Raw genomic sequence first — 24,809 nt, 5'->3', positions numbered from 1 at the left:
GAAACCCAAGAAGGGGTCACTATGAGTTGGGTCTGACTCGATGGAACATAACAACAACAATGACAAATGCTAAGTGGCTGTCTACATTAAATGAAACACTGTTAAAATTACTATAAACACAAATAAATTAATATAAGAAAGACATCACTCAATTAATTTCCATCTTTCCAAAAGAACAAGAAGAAATGGTCCAAAATTACAGTAAGAGAGAGTAAGACAGATTAGATGAATAGGAAGATTTCTTAATAGAAGGTGGAAGACAGGAGAAAGTTTTTTGAGATAAAATCTGAAACCTCCTTCTGTGAACAACTTTTAGAATCTTTTGGAATTCATCCATTTACTTGGTAAGTATTTTTAAGAGTATCTCTATCTCTAATACTTCAGGTCTTTCCTGCAGATAGGAAGACAAATGATTCTTAGATAGGAATGATAAAATTATAAGTTGTTTGTAACCTTGAAGAGATAGGGTGTATCTTCTTATAAGGAAGTGGATTAGAACATCCTCAAACCTATTCCAACTCCCTAATTCACACTCTTAATACTCACATGCAAATAAGATATTTTATTATTGCACCTTCTTTTTTTCCATCAAAGTTGTGCTGTCTTTAAAAGGCAGTAAAGTCAGTTGCAAATGAAAATGTCCATCAGGAAGTTCTATTTTATACAAAAAAAATCTTGGAATATAGAGTAGAAGGAGGAAATATAATACAGAATTAAGCTTTTTAAACAATTCTAAAATTCCTGGTATTTGTAATACTTATTTCAGACTTTCACAGAAAATAAAATTCTAGTTTATTATGCAGTATCTTTTAAAATTAATCAAATATTAGATGTATTGTAATTAACCTATAATCATTAAGACAGTATCTTTTCTGCCACCCTAATCTTCTTGATTGCTTTGCAACCTTTCCTACAGAAGCAATTAAAAAAAGACTAGTTTCCTGTATTATTATATTAAAAATTTTCATAAAGCTTCAACTTGAATTTAAAGTAGGGACTTGAAATACATACATTTCAGCTGATAACTGTACAACAGAATTTGCTGTAAAGAGACGGTGGAAATATCTAGTTACATAAGTATATAGATTATTTCAGACTCCATATTTTTTCATTTGCACATCATACATGAAAAGCACAAAGAAGTATCAATCTCAAGAAAGCTCAATGGTTTTTATTTCAATTACGAGATACTTGGTGTTCTTCATACTCTGTTGAAAGGAAGCCTATTTGGTTCAAGTAGAATGAAATCATTTTCCTTTTTGAAGTGATGGCATCACTGAAGTCTTCCTGTGCTATGAACATCAATGCAAATTATTGGCTAATTAAAAGCCCAACCTTAGTTTCTTCCTAATTATCTGGAATGTGTTTTGGGGCAATATAATGTGTTCTTGTGGATGACTCTGCAGCAGGTCGTTTATCTACTTTGAGCCTTCTCTGACTTATGATGATAGCAACTGACTTTCAAGAGATCATTCCAGGTCTCACCAGTGAATAACACAAGTTTATAAATTTTATGATCAAGACATACCTTTAAAAGATTTACTTGGTGCAACCAATATAGGTTTATATGGATAAACACTCTACAGGATTTTCTAACTTCCAGTGTTCTACATAAGTAGAAATCAAAGCCATTCAATATTAGCAGAATCTTTACTTCCAATTATTTGCCATAAATATCAATTAATCCTGACTAGATTCATTAGGCATATTAAGAAAAAGTTTCCCAGATGAAGGATGCATTTATCTTTTAGATACTCATACATTTTAAGTCCACAGTTATTATATGATTAAAACGTTTATTGAATAAAAGGAAAATAATAGCACAAGAAGGAGAGATGAGGTAATCCTCTGGTGTTTTTTATCTGCACTGTACACAGCCCTTGGCTTTGCAACTGAAGAGGAAGATACAAAGTGTGGAAGTAATTCAAGTTGGAGCTTCACGTAAGATTAATCATTTGGAAAGTGAGGGCTATCTGGAGAGGTACAAGGGATCAGGGATTTTTAAATTGAATACATATGGTTACAGAATGAATTAAAAGTGTACTTAACCAGAGAAAGATACATAAAATTTAGAATATTTGTGCTGTAAGGGATTTTTGAGACCAACTAGCCCAAATTCTTATGTTTTCAGGTCAGAGAGATGCAAAGTGATGCTCTCAAGCTCATGGCTAATTTAGATCAGAGCCGAAATTCTGAAGGTAGGCAGCCTACCTCCCTTAGGCATGTTCTTTTCTTCTAGGGCACAAAGCCTCTCTCTAATTTTTCTGCATTTCTTCCTAATTCAGAACACAAGGAACCTGATGTAAAACAAGGTAAGAAAAGATTTATGTCTGGATCAAGAAAGAATTTCCTAATGCTAAAAATTTACTCTCCTCATTACCCAAAGAATGCACTAGAAATTCACCTGTACATGGAGATGGGCTCTGTGCCCTCTAAGATAAATGATAAATTGGAATGAAATATAAACAGACTCAAAAATATATACTGTAATGTGCATATGATGGTATTAGAAGAAATCAACAGCCCACTCTTAAAAAGTTCTTTGGGAAAAAAAAAAATGCTTACATGTTGGCTGCCCCTGAAAGATGGGCTTCAGGCAGCGGTATATTATCTTTGTTCCCTCTTAGCAGATGTTGCTGAGAGCGGTGAGGCCTTCCTAACTTGCAGTAGCACCTAGGTGCTTCCTGTCTGGGCAACAGACATCCACTGCCTATATCCCTGCATTATTTTCCCAGAGCTGGGTGCTCTCTAGAAAGGCTTTCTCTCAACCTTGGAATATCCCCAGCCAGAATGAGGGAGTTTCCAGTGATACTTAAGAGAAATGCAGACTATGAGACAATACCTGAGCATACTTCAGCTGTAAACATAGACCTTCTTTCCTTTTTATGATAGTTTGACTTTTGTCTAGAAACTTCTATTTAAAAGCAGGACAAAATCTTATCTGTTTTTGGATTGATGACCTTGATGACTTTTAAAGAGTTCCTTCTGATACTACTTACGATTTTTTGTGTTTGTTGTTGCTGTTTCTGCTGTTTCATCATCTTAAGAGAACCTGAGCCTATGTGTTTGTGTATGTATTCCTTCTAATCCAGAGGACTATTTTAAGAATAAAATGTTATTATCCCTCTCATCTTTCCATGACTCTGAGGATAAATTCAAAATCCTTATGGTCTACAAGTCCTGCATAAATAGGCCTATACCTCTCACAAGGCTCCTTTTGGATCTTCTTGCACTCTAGTGTTGTGCACACTGGCTCTTGAGAAGCTCCTCAAAGCTACATTCACTTCAGTCTTTGTAGTTTTCTCCTTAAGCATTTACTTTTCTCCTACTTAGCCTTGTATTTCCACCTAATATTACTTTCTTTTTGATTGGATTTAGTCAGACCCAGTCCCTTCACTGACCTACTTTCCTTGGAGACACTATCACAATTGCAACTAAATAATTTATTATGTAACCAATTAGTTAGGTCCTGGTTCCCTGACTAGAATATAACCTCCATGAGAGCAGGAGACATTTGCCTTGTTCATTGTCATATTCTCTGCATCTTATACATAGTAGATTCTCCATAAAACTCACCGCCGCCGAGTCGGTCCTGACTCATAGCAACCCCTCCTTGGGTTTCCAAGGAAGTATCTCTACAGAAGTAGATTGATTGCCCAGTCTTCCTTCGGAGGAGTGACTGGTGGGTGTGAACTACCAGCCTTCTGGTTAGCAGTCAAATGCCTCAGACTCTACACCACCAGAGCTCCTATAGATATTTTTAAATAAATGCATGAATGAAATTAAGAGTGAGGGGAAAATAGAGCAAACATTTGCTTTACAAAAAAAAAAAAAAAAAAGTGTTTTCTAAAGGAATTCTCAAATAAAATTGATGTTCTTACAAGCTTCATTTGTGTGTTTAGAATTTGATTGAACAAAGTGCATTTTATCCTAATTTTGAAAGGACTACTCTAATGTAAGGAGCTCTGGTAGCATAGTGGCTAAAAGCACTTGACTGCTAACCAGAAGGCTGGCGGTTCAAACCCACCAGCCACTCCTCGGAAGGAAGGTTGGGCAATCCTACTTCCGTAGTGATACTGCCTTGGAAACCCAAGGAGGGGTCACTATGAGTCGGGGCCGACTTGATGGTACATAACAACAACAACAACAACTCTAATGTATAAAATAATGGATATGCAAGTACGTAGTTGATGTCTCAGTAAACATCCAGAAAATGTTAATAGACTTAATGAACAAAAAAGGAAAGAAAAAAGTAAGCATTAAGATGTTCTTTTAGTAATCTTAATGCATTTTTCTGTTTGAAGATAACATTTTAGTCCAGGGCCCTAAAGCATTTTCCCTAAAGATTGTTCAGTTTTTCTTTTCCTAGAAACTTCCACCAACAGTGACAAAAGATTAACATTTTCTTGCAAGAAAGTAGCATTGTAGCTTGCATGTTTCTGTTTCTGACATTATAAAAATGAAGAAAGCCATAAGGAAATGAGATGAGCCTCACACAATATTGGATATTTATCTGGTAGCATCTTACTTGAACATTTAAGACATCTGCAAAATAAATTTTGGTGAGTAATAGAAATCAAGAAATGAAACTTATGTCAGATAAAGGGAGTTAAAGGCTTACTTATCTTCACAAAAAACTGTCTCCAGTATAAGTGGAAATTCTTAAAGTTATTAATAACTCTACTTATAATTCATTTTAATCCAATTTTCCTAAGTGAAAGGAATTATTTGTGAACATATAATAAGTGACTAAATCAGAAACTATTTTTACTGACATTTTACTATGTTTTTCAGTTATCAAAAAATTATTTAATCACAGTAATATTTCTCAGAAGTCAACTCTGAATTCCATTCAAGTTCTTGGATATACTTCTTAATACTTGGTAAAATACAAACAAAAAAACCACATTTTGTTTGGATAAACTCAAAAAATAATTACATAGCAGAGACATGATTACTAGGTTTCTTGGGCAATGAGGGTACAAATTCATATATGCCTTCTTTTACAGTTCTCTTTTTTTTTTTTGGCCCAGCATTCCAAAAAGGAATCCAGATTCTACCTTCCAAACCACATGGATTGACTAACACAATTGTTAAGAAAAAAACTCTGGGCTAAAATCAACAAGAGGAAATTCAGTGTGGATAAATGTAATGCCTGTATTAGTTTTTTTTTTTTTTTTTTTTTTAAATACAAGATTCATTTACTTATTTACAGAATATTTAAAATATACTGTTTAAGGATTCAAAACAAATGAACCACTATGTACCCATCATGAAGTCTAAGAAATAATATATTATCTATACAGAGTACTGCTGCCTCCACTGATGTTGACTGTGAAACTAAGTAATATGACATTTTTAACAACTTCAATCTTTTCTCCATTTATTGTGAGGCTGCTTATTGGTCCAGTTGTGAGAATTTTCATTTTCTTTATGTTGAGATGTAATCTATACTGCTTCAAGTCATCTTCACTTTCAGCAAGCAAAGTGTCATCAGCATATCTCAAGTTGTTAATGAGTCTTCTTCCAATCCTGATGCCACATTTTTCTTCATATAGTCCAGCTTCTCAGATTATTTGTTTAGCATACAGACTGAATAAGTATGGTGAAAGGATACAACCCTGGCACACTCCCTTCCTGATTTTAAACCACGCAGTATCCCTCGTTCTCTTTGAACGACAGCCTCCTGGTCTATGCATAGGTTCCTCATGAGCACAATCAATGTTCTGGAATTCCCATTCTTCTTAGTGTTATCCATAATCTGTTATGATCCACAGAATCGTATGCTTTTGCATAGTCAATAAAACATAAACAACTTTCTGGTATTCTCTGCTTTCAGCCAAGATCCATCTGACATCATGATAATATCCCTCATTCCATGTCCTCTTCTGAATCTGTCTTGGATTTCTGGAAGTTCTCTGTTGATGTACTGCTACAATTGTTTTTGAGTTATTTTCAACAAAATTTTACTTGCGTGTTATATTAATGATTTGTTTCTGTCAGAAGTCAACTATCATTGTTTTTGCATAAGAAATTTAAAACATATTGTGGCACCTTGTCAGTTTGCTGTGGTGTCATAGTTTATATTGGCATACATTTGGGGAAACATAAGTATATTGCCTAAGGCACTTGATTACTAACCAGAAGGCTGGTGGTTCAAACCCACTAGCCACTCCTTGGAAGGAAGATTGGGCAATCTACTTCCATAGTGATACCACCTCGGAAACCCAAGGAGGGGTCGCTATGAGTCGGAGCTGACTCGACGGCACATAACAACAACAACAACAGGTATAGACACTTTTGTTCAACCCACCATGTGAACCTGGAACTGGAAATGGCAATAAGTTTTCAAAAGCTACTTTTTTCAGAAGTGGATGGCCTCATCCTTCTCCCTACTCTGTCTTAGTCTGGAAACCCTGCTGAAAACCATCCACCATGGGTGACCCTACTGGTATTTGAAATAGCAGTGGATAGCTTCCAGCATCACAGCAACACATAAGCCATCACAGTACAAAAAACTGGCAGATGAGTGGTAGAGTTTGGACATAGGCAGACTCATTTCGTGTTCTACATTGATTTTTATATGGTCCTGGGTTTTAATCAGATAGCCACCAAAACATCCACTTCATATAGATATGTCATAGAACAGAACATAATATGATCTAATGTTGGAACTCTAGACTACTCTGGTTTATATAGCATCTGTCCCTCAGAAGGAAGACTGGGCAATCTACTTCCGTAGAGAAACCACCAAAGGTCAACTATCATTGTGTTTGCATCAAAAATTTAAAATATTACAATACTCTGTCAGTTTTCTGTGTGTCACAGGGTACCTTAGCACACTGTTTTGGAACCACAGGTATAGACACCTTTGTTCAACCCACCATCTTAACCTGGAACTGACACTAAGTTTTTAATTGTGCTTAATCTCAGTTAAAAATTGGGACCTTGACAAACATTCCCATCGTAATCCTTCTACAGCCCAGCATCTTAGAATATTTAACTAAATATAATCTACTTCTTAGTTAAATCACAGAAACAAAACATGGCAACTACTGTACAAGATCTAACATGGGTTGCATTGGCCAACAGAAATTCATATTGAAAGTGGGAGATTCTATACTTTCATAAGTGCCCAACAAGTCATTTTTTCCCTAATTTTTCATGCTGTTATGGCTTTAATTATGTGCCCCAAAATGTGTGTTTTAAACCCAAACCTCTACGCCTGCAGTTATAATCGCATTTGTGAACACGTAGTTTTAGCTATTTGAATGAGGCAGGATTAATGTAGGGTATGTCTTGAGTGAATCTCTTTTGAGATATAAAAGAGATTAAACAAGGAAGTAAGCAAGCGGAGGTGGGGGAAGAGAGATGCCAAGCCACATGAAGATTGCCCAGGAACAGAAGCTAAGGAGAAACAAGGATCTTCCCCCAGAACCGACAAAGAGAGGAAGCTTTCCCTTAGAGCTGGTGTCCTGGATTCAAACTTTTAACTTCCTAAGCAGTGAGAAAATAAATTTGTTTGTTAAAGCCACCCACTAGTGGTATTTCTGTTATAGCAGCCCTAGATAACTAAGACACATGCCATTAGACAATGCTACAGAAGTAACTCAATACAGTTTGTGGCTGTTTCCAGACAGCTGAGTAAGAGCCTGAGCATTAACAGCTGTCAAATGAGTCTCCTACGTGTCCACCCCCTCCCCCTGGCTAGTCTTTGAAGGATCCAATCAGTGTGTAGTCAGATTGTCAAAGAAGCCCAGAGCAGGTAATATGACAAACGGATGTTGGTCTTAAGTGAGCTGACTAGCTATTAATTCACAAAACAGTCTGAAAAGATTTGTGATGCAAGCTGACTTCTGTCTAGACAGAGAGGGGAGTGTAAAACACATTAGACAGATACAACTCAGTAGTGACAAGAAAAACCTGTTTTGGTTGTATAAATGCATTGGGAGGGAATCTGCTATTTCCTTCCTTATCTAAATATCTATTCTCTAAAGAGTGAGTTTTAATTTTATTTCTAGAGCTTTAAAACATCTTGCACATGGCTAAGAAAAAGAAGGACAGAGAAAAAGAACAGAAAAAAGAGATTTAAAAGACGAAGGTGAGAGAAGGAGGGAGGATGAGACAGGGAGGGAGGGAGCAGGAGGAAAAAGGGAGGGAGGAAGAGAGGGAGTGGGAAGGAGGAAGGGAAGCCATCCAGCCAGTCAGCTAGAGAGAAGAGAGGAAGAGTAAGTCAGAGGAAGAGAAGAGGGTTGGAAGAGAGTAATAAAATGTGAATGCTCAAATATTTTCCTGAATTTGAAAGGCTATTTATGTTCACCTTTGGAAAACATCACTGATCTAGTCTTATAAAATTTATCTCTTGCCTCAGATGTATTGTACTCATGTCTGTTTTTCTCTTTTTCACTTGACAGTGGCTAAAAACAGGTCTCAGGAAAGCCAGTTCCTGCATACATTCTATATGGCTGAATTCATCAGATAATCCCTAACAACTAGGAAAATAGTTCAATGGTCCACTAGATATAAGTCACTCAGATCATTTAAGGAAAATAAACAGGAGTCCAACTTATTTTTCCTCCTGACATAGCAACTTCAAGGTCAATGTAAGGAAAACGTTTGGCTACTAGGAAAAGAATCATATCTAGTTTTGTCAGGCATGCCAAAACATTGTTTAAATACAAATATGTTTTAACATTTGCTTTGTTCTGAAGTTCTTACACAGCAGCTCACATAAGCAGTCACTTGAAGATTTATTCACGTGCTTCAAACTGCTGTGTTTTAAAAATACGATCATGGATTTTATTGAACTCTATGTGCCAATTGTAGATTTCCTGAAGCAGAGCATTTTAATGTTTCACCATGAAAGAGAAAGCAGGAATTCTAGTATTATTCTAGTGTTGTCTTGGAAAATATAATTGTAGAAACATGATCAGAGATTAGGGGAAAACTAGTTGTGCTTTATGTTTAATACCTCTTGACTGTTGTTGCTGTTGTTACGTGCCGTGGAGTTGGACCCGACTCATAGCGACCCCTCCTTGGGTTTCCGAGGCAGTATCACTATGGAAGTAGATTGCCCCATCTTCCTTCCGGGGAGTGGCTGGTGGGTTTGAACTGCCAGCCTTCTGGTTAGCAGTCAAGTGCCTTAGGCACTATGCTACCAGAGCTCCCACCTCTTGAATATACATATATATATGTGTGTGTGTATACACACACACACACACATATTGTATCACCAGATTTGCTTAAAATCTTTTTCTTCCAAGAAATCCTTGTTTTTAGCAAATGGTATTATGCCTGGAATTATTTTCTGTTTTTTTTTAAAATGCTTTTAAGATCAAACTAACAGGGAAAACAAAAATAGGAAAATTCATCCAATGTATATAGAAAAAAAAAATTCTATGCATTGCTAGGATTTATGATTTAAAAGGAAGGTCTACCATATCTTGCTCTTTTCTTGACAATTTTGGCACCATAAACCAAAAGGCCTTTAAATAAATTCTGTTGCTATTTGTTGTTAGGTGCTGCCAAGTCAATTTTGACTCACAATAACCCTATGTGACTGAACAAAATTACCCTGTAGGGTTTTCTAGGCTGCTTTCTTTACAGAAGTCAATCTCCCGTGGTACTGCCGGGTGAGTTCAAACTGCCAGTCTTTCATTTGTTAGCAGCAGATGCTTAACCATCGTGTCACCGGGGCATCTTAAGCAAATTCAGGTTATTCTCTGCAACTATATAGGGATAATTTTATTAAAATGTTCATGATCAAAACTATATTCTAGAAGCAAAACAGCAAACTATAAATGAAACCTGAGGCATACCTGTGGTGTAAGCGTGGAAGGTAAGGGAGTGGAAGGTAGCAGATCTTGCCATTCTCCCTCCTTCACCCAAATTTATTCCTCCTCTGTATTTTAACAGTTTTCAATTTTCAAACATGCACATACTCAAAACTAAACTATGCAGTTTCTGAGCAATGTTTCAAATTTTCAGATGATGGTAGGTTTGTGATTTTCCCATCTAAATCATAGAAGACATTTAATAAATCATCATAACCTATGTAGATGATGACAACAGACAACGATATGATGCAAAAAGAGTTACATGAATTTGCTCAGAATCCAAATGGCAACTTTGAAACCAAACTTAATCTATTCCAATAGCAATTATGTTTTTCAGAACTTTTGGCCAAAGATTTTAGTTTTATGGCGTAGTGCCTAAGGCACTTGACTGCTAACCAGAAGGTTGGTGGCTCAAACCCACCAGCCACTCCTCAGAAGGAAGGTTGGGCAACCTACTTCCGTAGAGATACTGCCTCGGAAACCCAAGGAGGGGTCGCTATGAGTCGGATCTGCCTCGACGGAAGTGAGTGTGTTTTTTGTTTTTTTGTATAAAAAGCTTCAAAAGATATAAACTGCTTTATAGATTTCTCTTCACATAATAAACTATTTCTGCTTATAACAGGGAATTTCGGCAACTACTTTTATATTTACCAACTTGTACCAGTTGCCGTTGAGTAGATCCTGACTTGCATGCTATCCTCATGTGTGTTAAAGTAGAACTGCATGCCATACGGTTTTCAACGGCCGTGATCTTTTGGCAGTAGCTCACCAGGACTTTCTTCTGAAGCCTTGCTGGGTGGATTTGAACTGCCAACGTTTTAGTTAGTAGCTGAGAGCTAAACTGTTTGCTTTACCCAGTGATTCTACCAATCTGTATCTACTGAAAATAGTAAATGCAAAAGACTGGCCCTCATTCTTTATAGGGTTTCCACATTAGACTGTGCAGTAGATTTAATCACTGAAGTTGCATGTATCAAGGAGCTAGCTAGCATTACGCAATTTTATGCAAAGATGTATCACAGACAAAATATGGAGTTCTCTGTTTCCACAGTCTGGAAAGTGGCTACAGTGTTTGATGTGGTGACTAACACACTAAGTGAGGGAGACATGCTCTAGTTGTAACTCATGACAAGAAAGCACCAGATCAATTCCAGAGAGTCCCTAAGGATGTTACTCAGCATCCCTTAAATTCTGGATCTTAATAAGATTCACACTCTGCTTCTAAAGAACCAACGCTCAGATGTGAGAGATCCGGAACTGGCTGCAGTAATCTGACCTGCAGTCATCCACAGAGCACCTTCAAGTCCCCGAAGAAGGGGACAGAGCAAGGTGAGGGCTCCACAGGGCACTCGGCAGGATCTGACTGATGCTGAAGTAGAGGCACAGACAGCAGAAACAGGAAAATGACTTATTTTTCTACAATTTTGGCAAGAAATAAATGAAACCAGTGACTTTACTAATGGAAAAAATAGAAAAGAAAGTTTCCTTGAGGAGGACATACAATGAAATGCCTAGAATTCTTGCTTTCTTTCAGAAGACCGCTTTGGTCCATGAGGAATCATAAATATACAAGAACCTTGAGGCTGTAACACAGTTGGACACCATGCTTCTGGATAACATAGCACTCTGATGAGGTCAGATGACCTGGTAATTAAGAGAGATCCTAGGGCAAGATGACTTTCTTCATGTTTGTAGCACAGTAAAAGTTTATGGTTCAGAGCACATAAATGAGAAATGCCTGGGTGTCAATTCTGCGTACATCTTTGGGCTGCTCTCATTTGAGACACAATTTCTAAGCTGGCAGTCTCGTTGTTAGTGGATTTTGGTCTATAGAAGTATGCAGGATTTTTTCTACTGGAATTTTGGAGGGTGTTTTTTCATCATTAGCTTAGTTTGCTTTCTGGGTATAAAAGAATATACGTTAAAAAGTCTCGTCACTGAGCTTGACCTTCTTGTCCAAATGCAACTTAATGTTTTACTAATAAAGAAGTTGATGTAAAAAGCAGTATACAGACCCCATGAAAAAGAAGATACTGTCTTTAAGGGGGTTTCACATTTCCAGGGAATTGCAAAAACATTGTTCTGCTTATGGCTTTAAAAGAGAAACAAAGACCGATTGAAGCCCAAAAGGTACATTACGAGACAGAGAGAGAGAGAGACAGAGAGAGAGAGAGAGAGGGAGGGAGGGAAAAGATTCTTACCAGGTTCAGCTGTAGATCTTGGTTCTGTTCACCATATGAAAAAAATAAACCAAAACAAAGCATTAGAGTGGGGTTACGTTAATGACAATAAACCTACCTATACTTTTCTATTATCTTGTCAAAGACATGTTTACAGAGACAAACTCCATAATATAAAAGAGGTGGGTATGATGATAATAAATGAATCAACCAAACAAACCCACAAAAAAAGCAGTTGCTATTGAGTTGATTCTGACTAGTGGTGATCCCACAATCTACAATCTACTTCCGTAGTGATACCGCCTCAGAAACTCAAGGAGGGGTCGCTATGAGTCGGCTTCGACTTGACGGCACATAACAACAACAACAACAACAACAGTGGTGATCCCAGGTAAGTAAAGTAGAACTGTGCTCCATAGATTTTCAAAGCTGACCAGGACTTTTTGTGAAATGCCTCCAGGTGGGTCCGAACCACCAAGGTGAGTAGCCAGGCACTTAACCAGTTGCACCACCCAGGGACTGCTTATGTGATAGTGGATAAATTTGTTTATTAATATAGAAACTCACATTCTAGTAACACCATAAACAAAGAAGCTTTTTTAAACTGTAGCTCATGGATGGGCCACAGGAAGCTTGTGAACCTCCTAAAATTATTTGCAAAACTTTGAGTAGAAACATATATATGCATTTTTCTGGAAAAAAAAAATATATAATTTTTGTTGGAGTTTCAAAGAGGTCCACAAGCAAATGCCACTGCTTTAATTTATTGTACCCAACAGAGGTACAGGTCACCTGATCTCACCAGTCTTTGAAAATACAAATCAATTCATATGGATGGCTAAGCTTATCTTGGGTTTCCCAAGGACAGAATAAAATGGGGAGACCTGGGACATGGGTAGTGCCCCTTACTTTTCTGTAGAATCCGGAAATCTGGAGAGTCTTGGATTTCACTGCCTTGTCGGAACCACTTGACCTCCAAAGGGAGTGCTCCTCGCACACGGCACTCCAGAACCACCACCTGGCCTTCTGATGCTGCTATGTTTTGCAGTTCCTGAAATTTAAGAAAAACACTCCCACTCAGGCTTTGGTACATTATTAAGCAACTTCACAAGACAGAACAAAAATTCCAAGTCTTATACAAAAAATATGAAATATGTATTATAAATAATTACCACTAACTCAGGTAAGGCTAAACACCTTTAAATTCATTGATCATCTGCTTTTTTTTTTCTTTTTATGATTTTCATCCGGTTTTCAAATCTTCATGTAATGAAATCAGTAAAGTTTACCATAAACTCTGTAGAAATGTTTGTCTACAAATCTGCATTGACCCTTTCACATTTATGAAACTATGGTAACAACTTTCTCAATCTACATTTTAAAGTAAGCTGGTGGTATGCAAATTTCTTCTTAAAACATTTATACCACAAATGGATGAGGATTCCTATGAAAAACTAGATAAGCAGAGAAAAAAAGACATGCATTTGTTTTCACATGTTACAACCTTTTCTTGTACTCCCACACCACTTCTGCCCAGGTTTATTAAACTATCCCAGGGTTATTAAGCTGAGGGTTTTTGGTATTTTCTCATTTTGAGGTTCTGGGTAAAATAATAAAGCATATTGCACGTCTCTCTTATTGACCTTCATTTCCTCCTTTCTGGCTTGTTGCCTTCTACCTGACTCCCTCAACTCCAGACCAATAAATTTTTGTAATCCAACAGATTAGAAATTATTTTGGTTTTATAAATGCAAAGAGGTAAATTTTTCAAACTTATTAAATATCAGATCATTAAAATTAGCTCCCTTACCAGATTTACTGGTCTTACAAAGACTGGGGGAACCTCTAAGACTATAGCCCTTAGACATCCTTCAAATCTGGACCTGAAGCAACCCTTGGGGATCACCTTTCAGCCAAACAATGGTAAGGCCTATAAAGTGACAGGAACAGCCATGAGAAACATACTCCTTAGAAAAATCAACCAAAAGGGCAGCATTTGCCCCAAAACAATGTTCAGAATGGAGGAAGGGGCAGGAAAGAAGGATAAATGGCAGAGGGAACCCAGGGTGGAACAGGAAAGAGTATTGATAGATTGAGGGGATTGCAATTAATGACATGAAACAAAATGTTTATAATAGCTCTTTTACATGTATCCTCTATCTTCCTCCTCAGGATTAGCTAGCAAGGGGGCTGCTTAAACTTTTTGACTGTTAAACTTCTGCTGATGCAGTATTGGATCTCATATAGGGCATGTACAACACCTAAAATAATTCAAACACAATAAGTAATCAAGTATATATAGAGCAAAAACAAAAACAAATAAATTTATATTAAGAAATTTTTGTTGTTGTTGTTGTTATTTTATTTTCTAAGGGGACAAACGATGTCCTTGGAAAAACAAATCATGGGGCAAATGGTTTGCAAGTGAGTGTGCTAAAGCCCTATGGAAATCTCAAGTCTGTAATATGGCATGAAAACTATTATTAGGAAGTCAGAAAATGCCCTTGATAAGATTTTGGTACTTAACAAGACTTTTTTTAAGTGAAAGAGTTAAGATTATTAAGTACTTCTGATTGCAATTACATTCTCTGCTCCCCTCTCCCCCCACATTTCTTTCTTTCTTTCTTTTTAATGTAGAAAAGCTCTGGTTTTAATTCCATACATTTTCACTTGGTGATTGGGTCCAGAGAAGAGCTAATTTAGTGTATAACAGCAGGGTAAGTGTCATTCAGTGGATTCAGCTTCTATAGATTAATCTATTAAATGCCTTCTAGCTTGTCCAGGAAGTCATTCATGGTAGATTATAAATGGTATACAAATACTTTTCATGACTGAGTTTTTTTCAGGCACCAAAGGAGACTTTGATTTATTTTCTAGGATTACGCATTTTGTTCAATGTTGGAAAGTCATAGATTGAGGAAATTAGTGGATGCCAAGGAATTCTTCAATCAAAACTCCATAGTTATTTCAGGATTACAATTTCATTTCTCTGAGAGCAAACATTTTCATCTTGGCAAAAGCCACAGATAAACATAGTAAGCCACTAGGAGAACTTGCCTAAGGCACTTGACTGCTAACTAGAAGGCTAGTGGTTCAAACCCACCAGCCACTCCTCGGAAGGAAGGTTGGGCAATCTACTTCTGTAGTGATACCACCTCAGAAACCCAAGGAGGGGTCTCTATGAGTCAGATCCGACTCAACGGCACATAACAACAACCACAACAGGAGAACTTGTAAGAACATAATGAGGAAGCTGAAGGAGACTGAGAGCCAACCTTTAGCGATTATACCTGGCACTCTGGATTGTCTGCTCTTGGTAGTATCTGGGACTCTTGGGTATTGTGGGGTTCATATAAGGGCATCTCTTGTCATTCATCAAATCCACCTGACATAGTGGTTCCTAAAGGGTCCAATGATTTGGGAAGAAATGTCACATGGTGGGGGAGAGGTGATCTTCTGATCATAGTCACATCCCATTCATAGTCCCACAGTCCACACCAGCTCCTCTACCACTGACCAGCTGTGAAACCTGGGAATCTTTTCCAGAGTAATATGAGAAAGGAAATAGAGGCACACCCTGAGCCAGTAGTCTGCCTGCCACCCACTGCCACCATCATGCCCAAGAGAAAAATCAAAGAAGATGCTACAGGCAACAAAGCTAAGGTCAATTTAGTCACAGAGGAGATGGGCAGGATTATCTTCTAAACCTAGAAAGGTCTGTGAAAAGCAGGGAGAAGAATTGCCAAAGGAAAAAAGGGAAAAGCAGATATAGGCAAGGACAGGAGTAATCCTTCAAAAAACAGAGAAGCCTCCACAGTCCAGACACAGAAGGGCCAGGGCTCTGGGGAGGCCCAGTGAGTGTGCTCTGCACTTCTTGTGAATACAGCTTCAAATTGTTTTTATGTTGCTTTATAAAAATGCAGAGTTTTGTTTTACTTTTCTTTTTATGAAGCTATGTGGTTAACATACAGAAATGCTGCCTAGTTGCCTTTGGGCCGGAGGGAATATCTAGTAGAATAGCCGTCTCAGGAACCATATTGCCGGGGGGGGGGGGGGGGGGGATAAGGTTTTGCATCTAGTTTTAGAGGATTTCTCTAAGTGCCCAGGAGGAATTGCCTAACATTCACCCCACAGAGAAGCCCTGTGGTGAGGAAAAGCAGTAATTCATGTCCTCTTCTCCTTCCTTGATGCCACTAGTAGTTTTATTTCCTTAAACCAAGAGGCTCTGGCATCCTCATAATCAACTATGTTGAATAACAGTATATCAAGTAGCACAGGGTTTCTGGAGATGACATGACAAATGTGCTTGCACAACACTCTTAAACTATATACTAAATAGAAGTGTCTATCTCCTTTGTAAATGTTTCCTGCCCAAAGGATCAAAGTCTTCATTGGCTATTACAATGACTTGTAATTTTATTTCAATTTATTCGTATTTGTTCATTCAGTATCAAAATTATTGACTAGTATTATCATTTGTTGCCTGTGTCCTAAATAAAAGACCTTTAATGAAAAGACCTTTAATGAAGTTACCTTAGGACAAAATAAAAATCATTCTCTAAGATGTTCTTCTCTATTGCCTTTCAAATTCCTCATGTACATATTTGCTTTCCACATTTGTCTTTAGTCCTGGAATTTATTTTTGTGAAACTGTGAGGTGCAATTTAGTATTTTTTCACCTCTGCTGAAGAATTCCTCCTTTCCCCACTGGTCTGCAGTGCCAGCTCTTTCACGTAAGTGTGAGAGTATCATTCTGGGCTCTTACGATTGACTTGCCAATTTGTCTAGTCTTACATGTGTATCTCCCTTAATAATTACACTGTTAGAAAAAATTTTGATACTTCAGAAGGCAAATCCCACCTCTTCCCTAACACTCCCTTATTTTCCTTCTTTAGGAGTGCTATTCTTAGACATTTATTCTTCCATACAACTTTAAATTCTACATTAAACAAATAAATAAAAAACAAGAATCTATTGGAATTTTGACTAGATTTGCATTAAATTTATGGATCAATCTGGGGAATGATGAGTTCTTTATAGTCTTTATAGTCTCGTAGTCAACAAGATGGTTTATCTCTCCATTTATTTGGGTCTTTATAAATATTTTGCAATACAGTTTAATAATTTTCTCAAAAAGAAAGAAAGAGAGAGAAGAAATGCTACATGGAACCATTTCAAAGTTAAGGATTTGATCAGTCAAATGGGTTACATTCAGCCTGGCAATGCAAATTACCCACTTCAGACAAATTAAAAATTCGTAAAGTCTTTTATTTTTTTTTAATTTCTATTAAACTTCCTAGTATCTCCTAAGCAATTTCCTATGCAGTATTCTGTTATACTGTTTTCTACCTGATTTGGCTTCTCCCTTCTGTTTTAAGGTTTTTCAGGGCATTGACCACCCAGGCCCTTCACAAAGTTATAGCAACACAGTAGAGGTAGCTATGATAATCAGCCCTACTAATCTGTTCATTTTATTAAAAAAGAAAAATGTTTACACAACGCTACATATGAATGAAATTTAAGGACCAAAGCAAACTCAGAGAATGAGGTTTGCAGATGTCAGACCTTTGTGAAAACAGGAGGAAAGTAGGCAGAAGTGGTTCCATCAGGTCGGCAGAGATATGAAGTTGGGCTGTGAACCTGAAAAAGCAGAGACGGACACATAGATCAAATTCTAAATATATACATTGCTGAAAAGATGGGCTAAAAAAACTCTTTCATTATTGAGATCGCTCCACTTGAATGAAACCAGTGAATGAAAGTATTACCATACATCATTTTGCTGGTCTACTCTTACAGTACAGACATTGTTCTGCTTCCTCATTTCACATCTGTTACTCTTCTCTATCCAAAAGGATATTCAAGGTAAAAGTTCCCTGGGTCCTCAGGGATCCATGAGCTCTTAAATGCTATTACCAAATGGATTTCTGTGTGTGGGACTTCCACAGGGATCTTTTTAAAAGTTCTCACAGACATTATATTTTATTTTCAAATGCAGTCTGGATTCATTGTATATAAAGTGTAAGTTATTGGCAGCAGAGCGTAAAGTAAATTAACTGACATCCATCTACCTTAATTTTGACTTGTACTCTTTTTTGATAGAGACTATTGGGAATGAGCAAAAAATATCTATTTATTTTTTCTTAATGTTTAAAAAACCAAGTGCTGAAACACTTACTGAATGGCACTCATCTCTGGAGAAATACAAGAAGCCCAGGCTAGTGGACGGAAACTATTTCTTTGGGTACAATCATTAATTTTCAAACAATCTGGGTTTCTAAGCTTTCATAAAAGTGATTATTCTTACCTCAAGATGATAATGATCTGATATTATGAGTCTAAGTATGCCACACACGAGGCAGTGGTGGTTCATTGATAGAATTCTCCCCTTCCATATGGGAGACCTGGGTTCGATTCTAAGCTAATGCAACTCACATGCAGCTACCACCTGTCTTTCAGTGGAGGCTTTTGTGTTGCTATGATGCTAAGCAGGTTTCAACAGAGCTTCCAGACTAAGATGGGCTAGAGAGAAAGGCCTGGTGATCTTTTCCCAAACATCAACTAGTGAAAACCCTGTGGTCACAATGAGTCTGATCCCCAATTGATCACAGGAATGGCACAACCCGGGAGTGTTTCATTCCATTGTGCGGGGTGTTGCTATGAGTTGGAGTCCAAACTGAAGGCAGCTAGCCTTGTGTTGTTGCTTTTGATAGGATGTCATTGAGAACATTGGCAGAGGTGTAGAGATGTCAGCATGGTACTGGATGTTGTTCATTAACCCTGTATAATTTCTTAATGGATTGTGATTCAGGAGGTCTGGGTCTTTTCACTAGTTATGTCCAAAGAATATAGCAAACACTTTTGTAGCATTTATTCTGTTCTAGGCACTGTTTTAAGGATCATATAAATACTTCCTCACTGAGTCCTCATGACAACCTCTGAGATGTGTGGTACTGTTATTTTCATTTTACAGAAAAGAAGCTAGTGACAAAGAGGCTTCATAGTTCGTAACTGGCATAGCTAGGATTCAAGTCTAGGCCATGTGGTCCCAGAGCTTTAAGCATTATGTCACAGTGTGTGCGCTTCTCTGAAACTTTCATTCTTCCAGCTATAAAGCTGGGATATGTTATCTTCTGCTCAGTGTTCCTGTAGAATTTACACTATTTAAAAGTGTACCATTTACATAACTATAGTATTTATATAGTTAGATGCATGTGTTTTTCTGTACATAGACTTCTAGATTACACCCTAATATTGTTGTTGTTGTTAGGTGCCTTCAAGTCAGGTCCAACTCATAGTGACCCTATGTACAACAGAACAAAACACTGCCCAGTCCTGTGCCAGCCTCACAATCCTTGCTATACCTGAGCCCACCATTGCAGCCATTGTGTCAATCCATCTTCTTGAAGGCCTTCCTCTTTTTTGTTGACCCTCCACTTTACCAAGCATGATATCCTTCTCCAGGGAATGGTTCTTTCTGACAACATGACCAAAGTAGGTCAGATGAAGTCTGGCCATTCTCACTTCCAAGGAGCATTCTGGCTGCATTTCTTCCAGGACAGATTCATTAGTTCTTTTGGCAGTCCATGCTATTCTTTGCCAATACCACAACTCAAAAGCATCAACTTCTCTTTGGCCTTCCTTATTCACTGTCCAGCTCTCACAAGAATATGAGGTGATTGAAAATACCATGGCTTGGGCGCACCTTAGTCTTCAAAGAGACATCTTTGCTCTTCATGTTAAAGAGGTCTTCTGAAGCAGATTTGTCTAGTGCAATATGTCATCTGAAGTTTGGACTGTTGCTTCCATTGGTGTTGACTGTGGAACCAAGTAATATGAATCTTTGACAACTTCAGTCTTTTCTCCGTTCATCACGATGCTGCTTATTGGTCCAGTTGTGAGGATTTTCATTTTCTTTATGTTGAAAGGTAATCCATACCACAGACCGTAGTCTTTAACCTTCATCAGTAAGTGCTTCAAGTCATCTTCACTTTCAGCAAGTAAAGTTGTGTTGTCTGCATTTCTCAGGTTGCTAATGAGTCTTTCTCCAATCCTGATGCCATGTTCTTCATATAGTCCAGCTTCTCGGATTATTTGCTCAGCATACAGATTAAATAAGTATGGTTAAAGGATACAACCTTGACACACTCCCTTCCTGATTTTAAACCATGCAGTATCCCCTTGTTCTGTTTGAATGACAGCCTCCTGATCTATGCACAGGTTCCTCATGAGCACAATTAAGTGTTCTGGAATTCTTGTTCTTCTCAATGTTGTCCATAATTTGCTATGATCCACACAATTGAATGTTTTTGGATAGTCAATAAAACACAAGTAAACATCTTTCTGGTATTTTTTGCTTTCAGCCAAGATCCATCTGACATTTCAGCAATGATATCCCTCGTTCCACGCCTTCTTCTGAATCCAGCTTACATTTCTGGAAGTCCTGTCAATATACTGCTGCAACCGTTTTTTAATTATCTTCAACAGGATTTTACTTGCATGTGATATTAATGATATTGTTTGATGATTTCCACATTCTGTAGGATCACCTGTCTTTGGAATGGGTACAAATATGAACCTCTTCCAGTCAGTTGGTCAGGTAGCTGTCTTCCAAATTTCTTGACCTAGATGTGTAAGTGCCACCAGCACAGCATCCATTTGCTGAAACATCTCAATGGGTATTCCATCAATTCCTGGAGCCTTGTTTTTCACCAATGCCCTTGGTGCAGCTTCAACTTCTTTCTTCAGTACCATTGGTTCTTGATCATATATCCCCTCCTGAAATGGGTGAATATTGACCAATTGGTTTTGGTATAGTGACTCTGTGTATTTCTTCCATCTTCTTTTGATGTTTCTTGCATCAGTCAATATTTTTCCCATAGAATCTTTCAATACTGCAACTTGAGGCTTGAATTTTGTCTTCATTTATGAGAAATGACAAGTGTTCTTCCCTTTTGGTTTTCTAACTCCAGGTCTTTGCATATTTCATTATAATAATTAACTTCATCTTTTCGAGCTGCTCTTTGAAATCTTCTGTTCAGCTCTTTTATCTTGTCATTTCTTCCATTTGGTTTAGCTTCTCAATATATTTCCAATATATTCTGTTATATTTATGAAACATTTCATGTGGATATTTCCTGTTTTCCACACCAGATTATAAACTGGGAATGGGGCAGATGATTATTTTTCTATCTTGAAATGGCTAGTACAATGCTAAGCAGTCAATAAATACTTATCATTTTTATACCTTAAATACCAAAGCTCCACTGATGTCCATTAATCAAAAATATTTCTATAAATTCAGTGCTGATTTAAGGGTTTAAAGGAAATTTCTGCTGTATAATCCATCTCTAAGCAACCTATGTCGGTTGATTCTTTTCAAGTTCATGAACTCAAATGTGTTTTCTCTGCTGTTCATATTCCACATATCATAGAGTATATCACAGCCTATAATAACTAAAACACCTGTGAGTGCTCAATAGATAATAAAGGTTGACAGAAGGCCTAATTATAATCACAAGACATACTCATTAGTTAGGAATGAGTTTATGACTCAAGACTATGTGTGTGGGAAACCCTCTATGAGTGTGTTGTATTTAAGGATATTATTCCATAAAAGCAAAGAAACATACATTTGATTTAGGAAGTATTTTAATATTTTTAACTTCATGTTGTTTGCAAAGTAAACTCAGTAAAATAATCTTCTAGTGTTTCAGTTCATAGTATTGGTCTTTCTTGGACAAAGCAGTCTTAAAAAGAAATACAGGATAAAAATACATAATGGAGTCAAGGAATTTATTAGCCTATTAGTCCACAGCAGATGTTGGCATGTGGTCTTTGCCTGTCTTTTAATTTATTTTAAATGAGCCAGTGAATTTAGATAAATGGAAGGGAGTATAAATGTGTGGGAATAATAAGATAGTTATAGTAAAACAGATACCATCTTATGAGGTTATTGGCTATTAGAAAAGTTCCAACTGAAATGCATATATTGACTAGTTGGTGATAGAGCTGTGATTTAAAGATGATTTTTAGTAGGTTAAAGGGGAGAAGTTTACTTACCATTTTTCTTTTCTTTCAGTTCTTTACCTCTTAGAAAATATTTCAAAAGAATATACTAATTAGAGGTAAAGATCTATTACTTAAACTAAAAAGATTGTCAATGGGTTAGACTCATCATGGGCTCTTATCTGAGGCACACTTACCTGTTGAACAGGGACAGACAGGGGTTGAATCACAGCTGTGGTCACTCCTGTTTTTGGAGATGATGATCCTATTGTTAAGGAAACTGAAGTTGTTTTCTTTTGAGCTCTGGAAAGTAAGGAGGGAAATGTTAGTCAGATTTTTTTTAGGTAGAACTTTTCTTTGAAATCACTTCTACAGAAATAGCTCAGTTTCTTTTTTAAAAGCCATTTCAGCTGTATGTGCTTCAGAAATAGGAACCCATATGTTAGAATACATAGTGTATGTACCTTATAAATATTTAAGAAAACAAATATTGGATAAAAACTATATCAAAGAACCTCATGTATTAGGAAAAACTCAGTATTTATCAGCAAGCAAGTATTTGAAATCTTTAGGATTAGCATGTTAAATTTGACTCAAAGTTTCGGTTGTCTAGCTTAAGTCTAGGAATTGTTCTTTGTTTTGCTTTCTAATTTTGGTAAGTTGTGAGTATCTTGGAAATGTGTCTTTCTTAATGCAGAAAGTTTTGTGAGGAATAAAGAAAGGAGTAGGAAGAGTTAATTTCTAGGTCCAGCTTTGCCAAAAATAGCTGGATATGCTACCTCAAGTCAGTCATGTACCCTAATGACATTTGAGCTCCTTATCTAAAATCAGAAGTGGTAAACCATATGATCTTTTAAGGTCTTTTAGCAGTAATATTTAGTGGTTCTTTGATGGCAAATGGATAGAATTGTTAGGTATATGCTAGCAGATCAAAGGAATTTATTAGCTTAAATTTTTAGCTTAAACAATTTTAATGGAGTTCTCTGCATATTTCTAGTAGATTTTATTTTCAAAAAATAACTGAGATGTTAACATTTTACTAATAATCCATAAGTCTTTGATGAAAGAACTAAATTTTGTAACTTACTTGTACAAAGTCTAATTAGAAATAGACTTTACCCAGATGAAAATGTCTTTCTGGACTAATTCGATATTTTTCACTCTTTGTAAATAAATTGGTCCCATTTACATTTTAGTCATGATTGAATTGATTATATTCTCAACATAACTGCTCTTTTTGTACATTTCTAACTAGCTAGATAGCTGTCTTTGAAAGTAATATCCTATATGGTTAGATTTTGGCATATTGTCGATGAAATGCAGACCTGAAAGTTTGAATCTGTAAGTTATAAATTGTGTTTCAACTCCAAATATTTTATTCTTGATTGACATCAGTTGACCTTTCCCTTCAAAGCACCAGAAGCATGGCTTCATACCTCAACAATTCTGTTGGCATTCTCTGTAATAGTGATAATTAGTGGAGATCCAGGGACTTACTGTGGCATAGCTCCAGGTTTTGATTTGAAAGCTAAACTTTCACTGTCAGAATCTGATGAACTGGCACCTGGGAGAGCATTAAAAAAAAAAAAGTAATAAAGTTAAGATCTAAGTGATATCTATAATATTTTCAAAGAGTAATGTTCTTCATTTAAAAAAAAAAAAAAGTAGCATTCGAAGTCTGATTTTTGGCCTAAATACACAATGAAATAGAGAACAGTTCAAAGCATTTTTACTTGGAATGTGCTTTCAGGAAATTATTTAGAAGAACAACTATGATAAAACATTTTCTTCAAAGCATTATGTTTTCAGTGTCAGATTTATCATTTCTTTCATTTATATCACTTTGACATCATAACTTACCTCTGAATGGCTTATAAACTATATGAGATAAATATAAATGTGTGTGTATGAGAGAAAAACACTTATGGTTATAAATTTTACCCTTTCTCAGGAAATTATATAGTGTGAATTATTGTTTCCATTATTCACTCATCAGAAGATGCTTTCTGTGATTTGGATAAACTAGAATATGACAACAGCTTCATTTTTTAATAAGACCTCTGATTTTGGATCATTCCTTTCCAAATTCATTTACATCACTGGTGGCATAGTGCCTAAGACTTTTAACCGCTAATCAGAAGGCTGGCGATTCAAATCCACCAGCCACTCCTCAGAAGGAAGACTGGGCAATCTACTTCCAAAGAGATATCGTCTCGGAAACCCAAGGAGGGGTCGCTATCTATCAGATTTGACTCAATGGTAGTGAGGTTCCCCCCACCCCCAGACTTTTAGGTCCCTGGGTGGTATAACTGTTTGTGTTCAATTACTAATCTAAAGGTTGGCAGTTTGAACCTATACAATGGCACTGAAGAAGAAAGGCCTGGTGATCTGCTTCATAAAAATTACAGCCAAGAAAATCCTATGGAGCTTGGTTCTACTCTGTAACACGTGGGGTGGCCATGAGTTGGAATCAACTTGACAGCAACATGTTTGGGTTTAGCTTACCAGATTTTTAGTCAAAATGTAAACTTAAGTTTTAATATTAATGTTTTATGTCATGAAATTTAAGTGACAGTTAAAATAATGTAACTTGTAATGGTTACAAGTATATTGATGATGTTTCTTTTGAGAGATATATTTAACTTGTGTTATTAAATTAGCTACTTCAAAATCTTTTAGTATTAACTGCTACACATCATCCCCAGCTTACAACAGGGTTCCGTTCTGAGGACTTCATCAAAGTCAGTTCTGATGTAAGTTGAATACATCTTTTTTTTTTTTTTTT

General features: G+C 36.7%; 1 protein-coding gene across 1 annotated transcript in view; it reads right to left on the bottom strand.

The window, feature by feature from the left end:
* The window catches only part of PALLD (palladin, cytoskeletal associated protein), a 578,399-nt gene that overhangs the window by 325,563 nt on the left and 228,027 nt on the right, over nucleotides 1-24,809 (bottom strand). Inside the window, exons 3-7 of the mRNA XM_007952894.2 lie at nucleotides 23,522-23,588; nucleotides 22,222-22,327; nucleotides 17,582-17,656; nucleotides 12,926-13,067; nucleotides 12,038-12,061 (exon numbers count right to left, since the gene is read on the bottom strand). Of these exons, the coding sequence (XP_007951085.1) occupies nucleotides 12,038-12,061; nucleotides 12,926-13,067; nucleotides 17,582-17,656; nucleotides 22,222-22,327; nucleotides 23,522-23,588 (414 nt within the window). The remainder of the gene's footprint in view (nucleotides 1-12,037; nucleotides 12,062-12,925; nucleotides 13,068-17,581; nucleotides 17,657-22,221; nucleotides 22,328-23,521; nucleotides 23,589-24,809) is intronic.

Source organism: Orycteropus afer, unplaced genomic scaffold (genome assembly GCF_000298275.1).
Source record: "Orycteropus afer afer isolate SDZICR_OR568_19922 unplaced genomic scaffold, OryAfe1.0 scaffold00364, whole genome shotgun sequence".
NCBI lineage: Eukaryota > Metazoa > Chordata > Mammalia > Tubulidentata > Orycteropodidae > Orycteropus > Orycteropus afer.
This window is presented reverse-complemented; position numbering and strand designations above follow the sequence as displayed.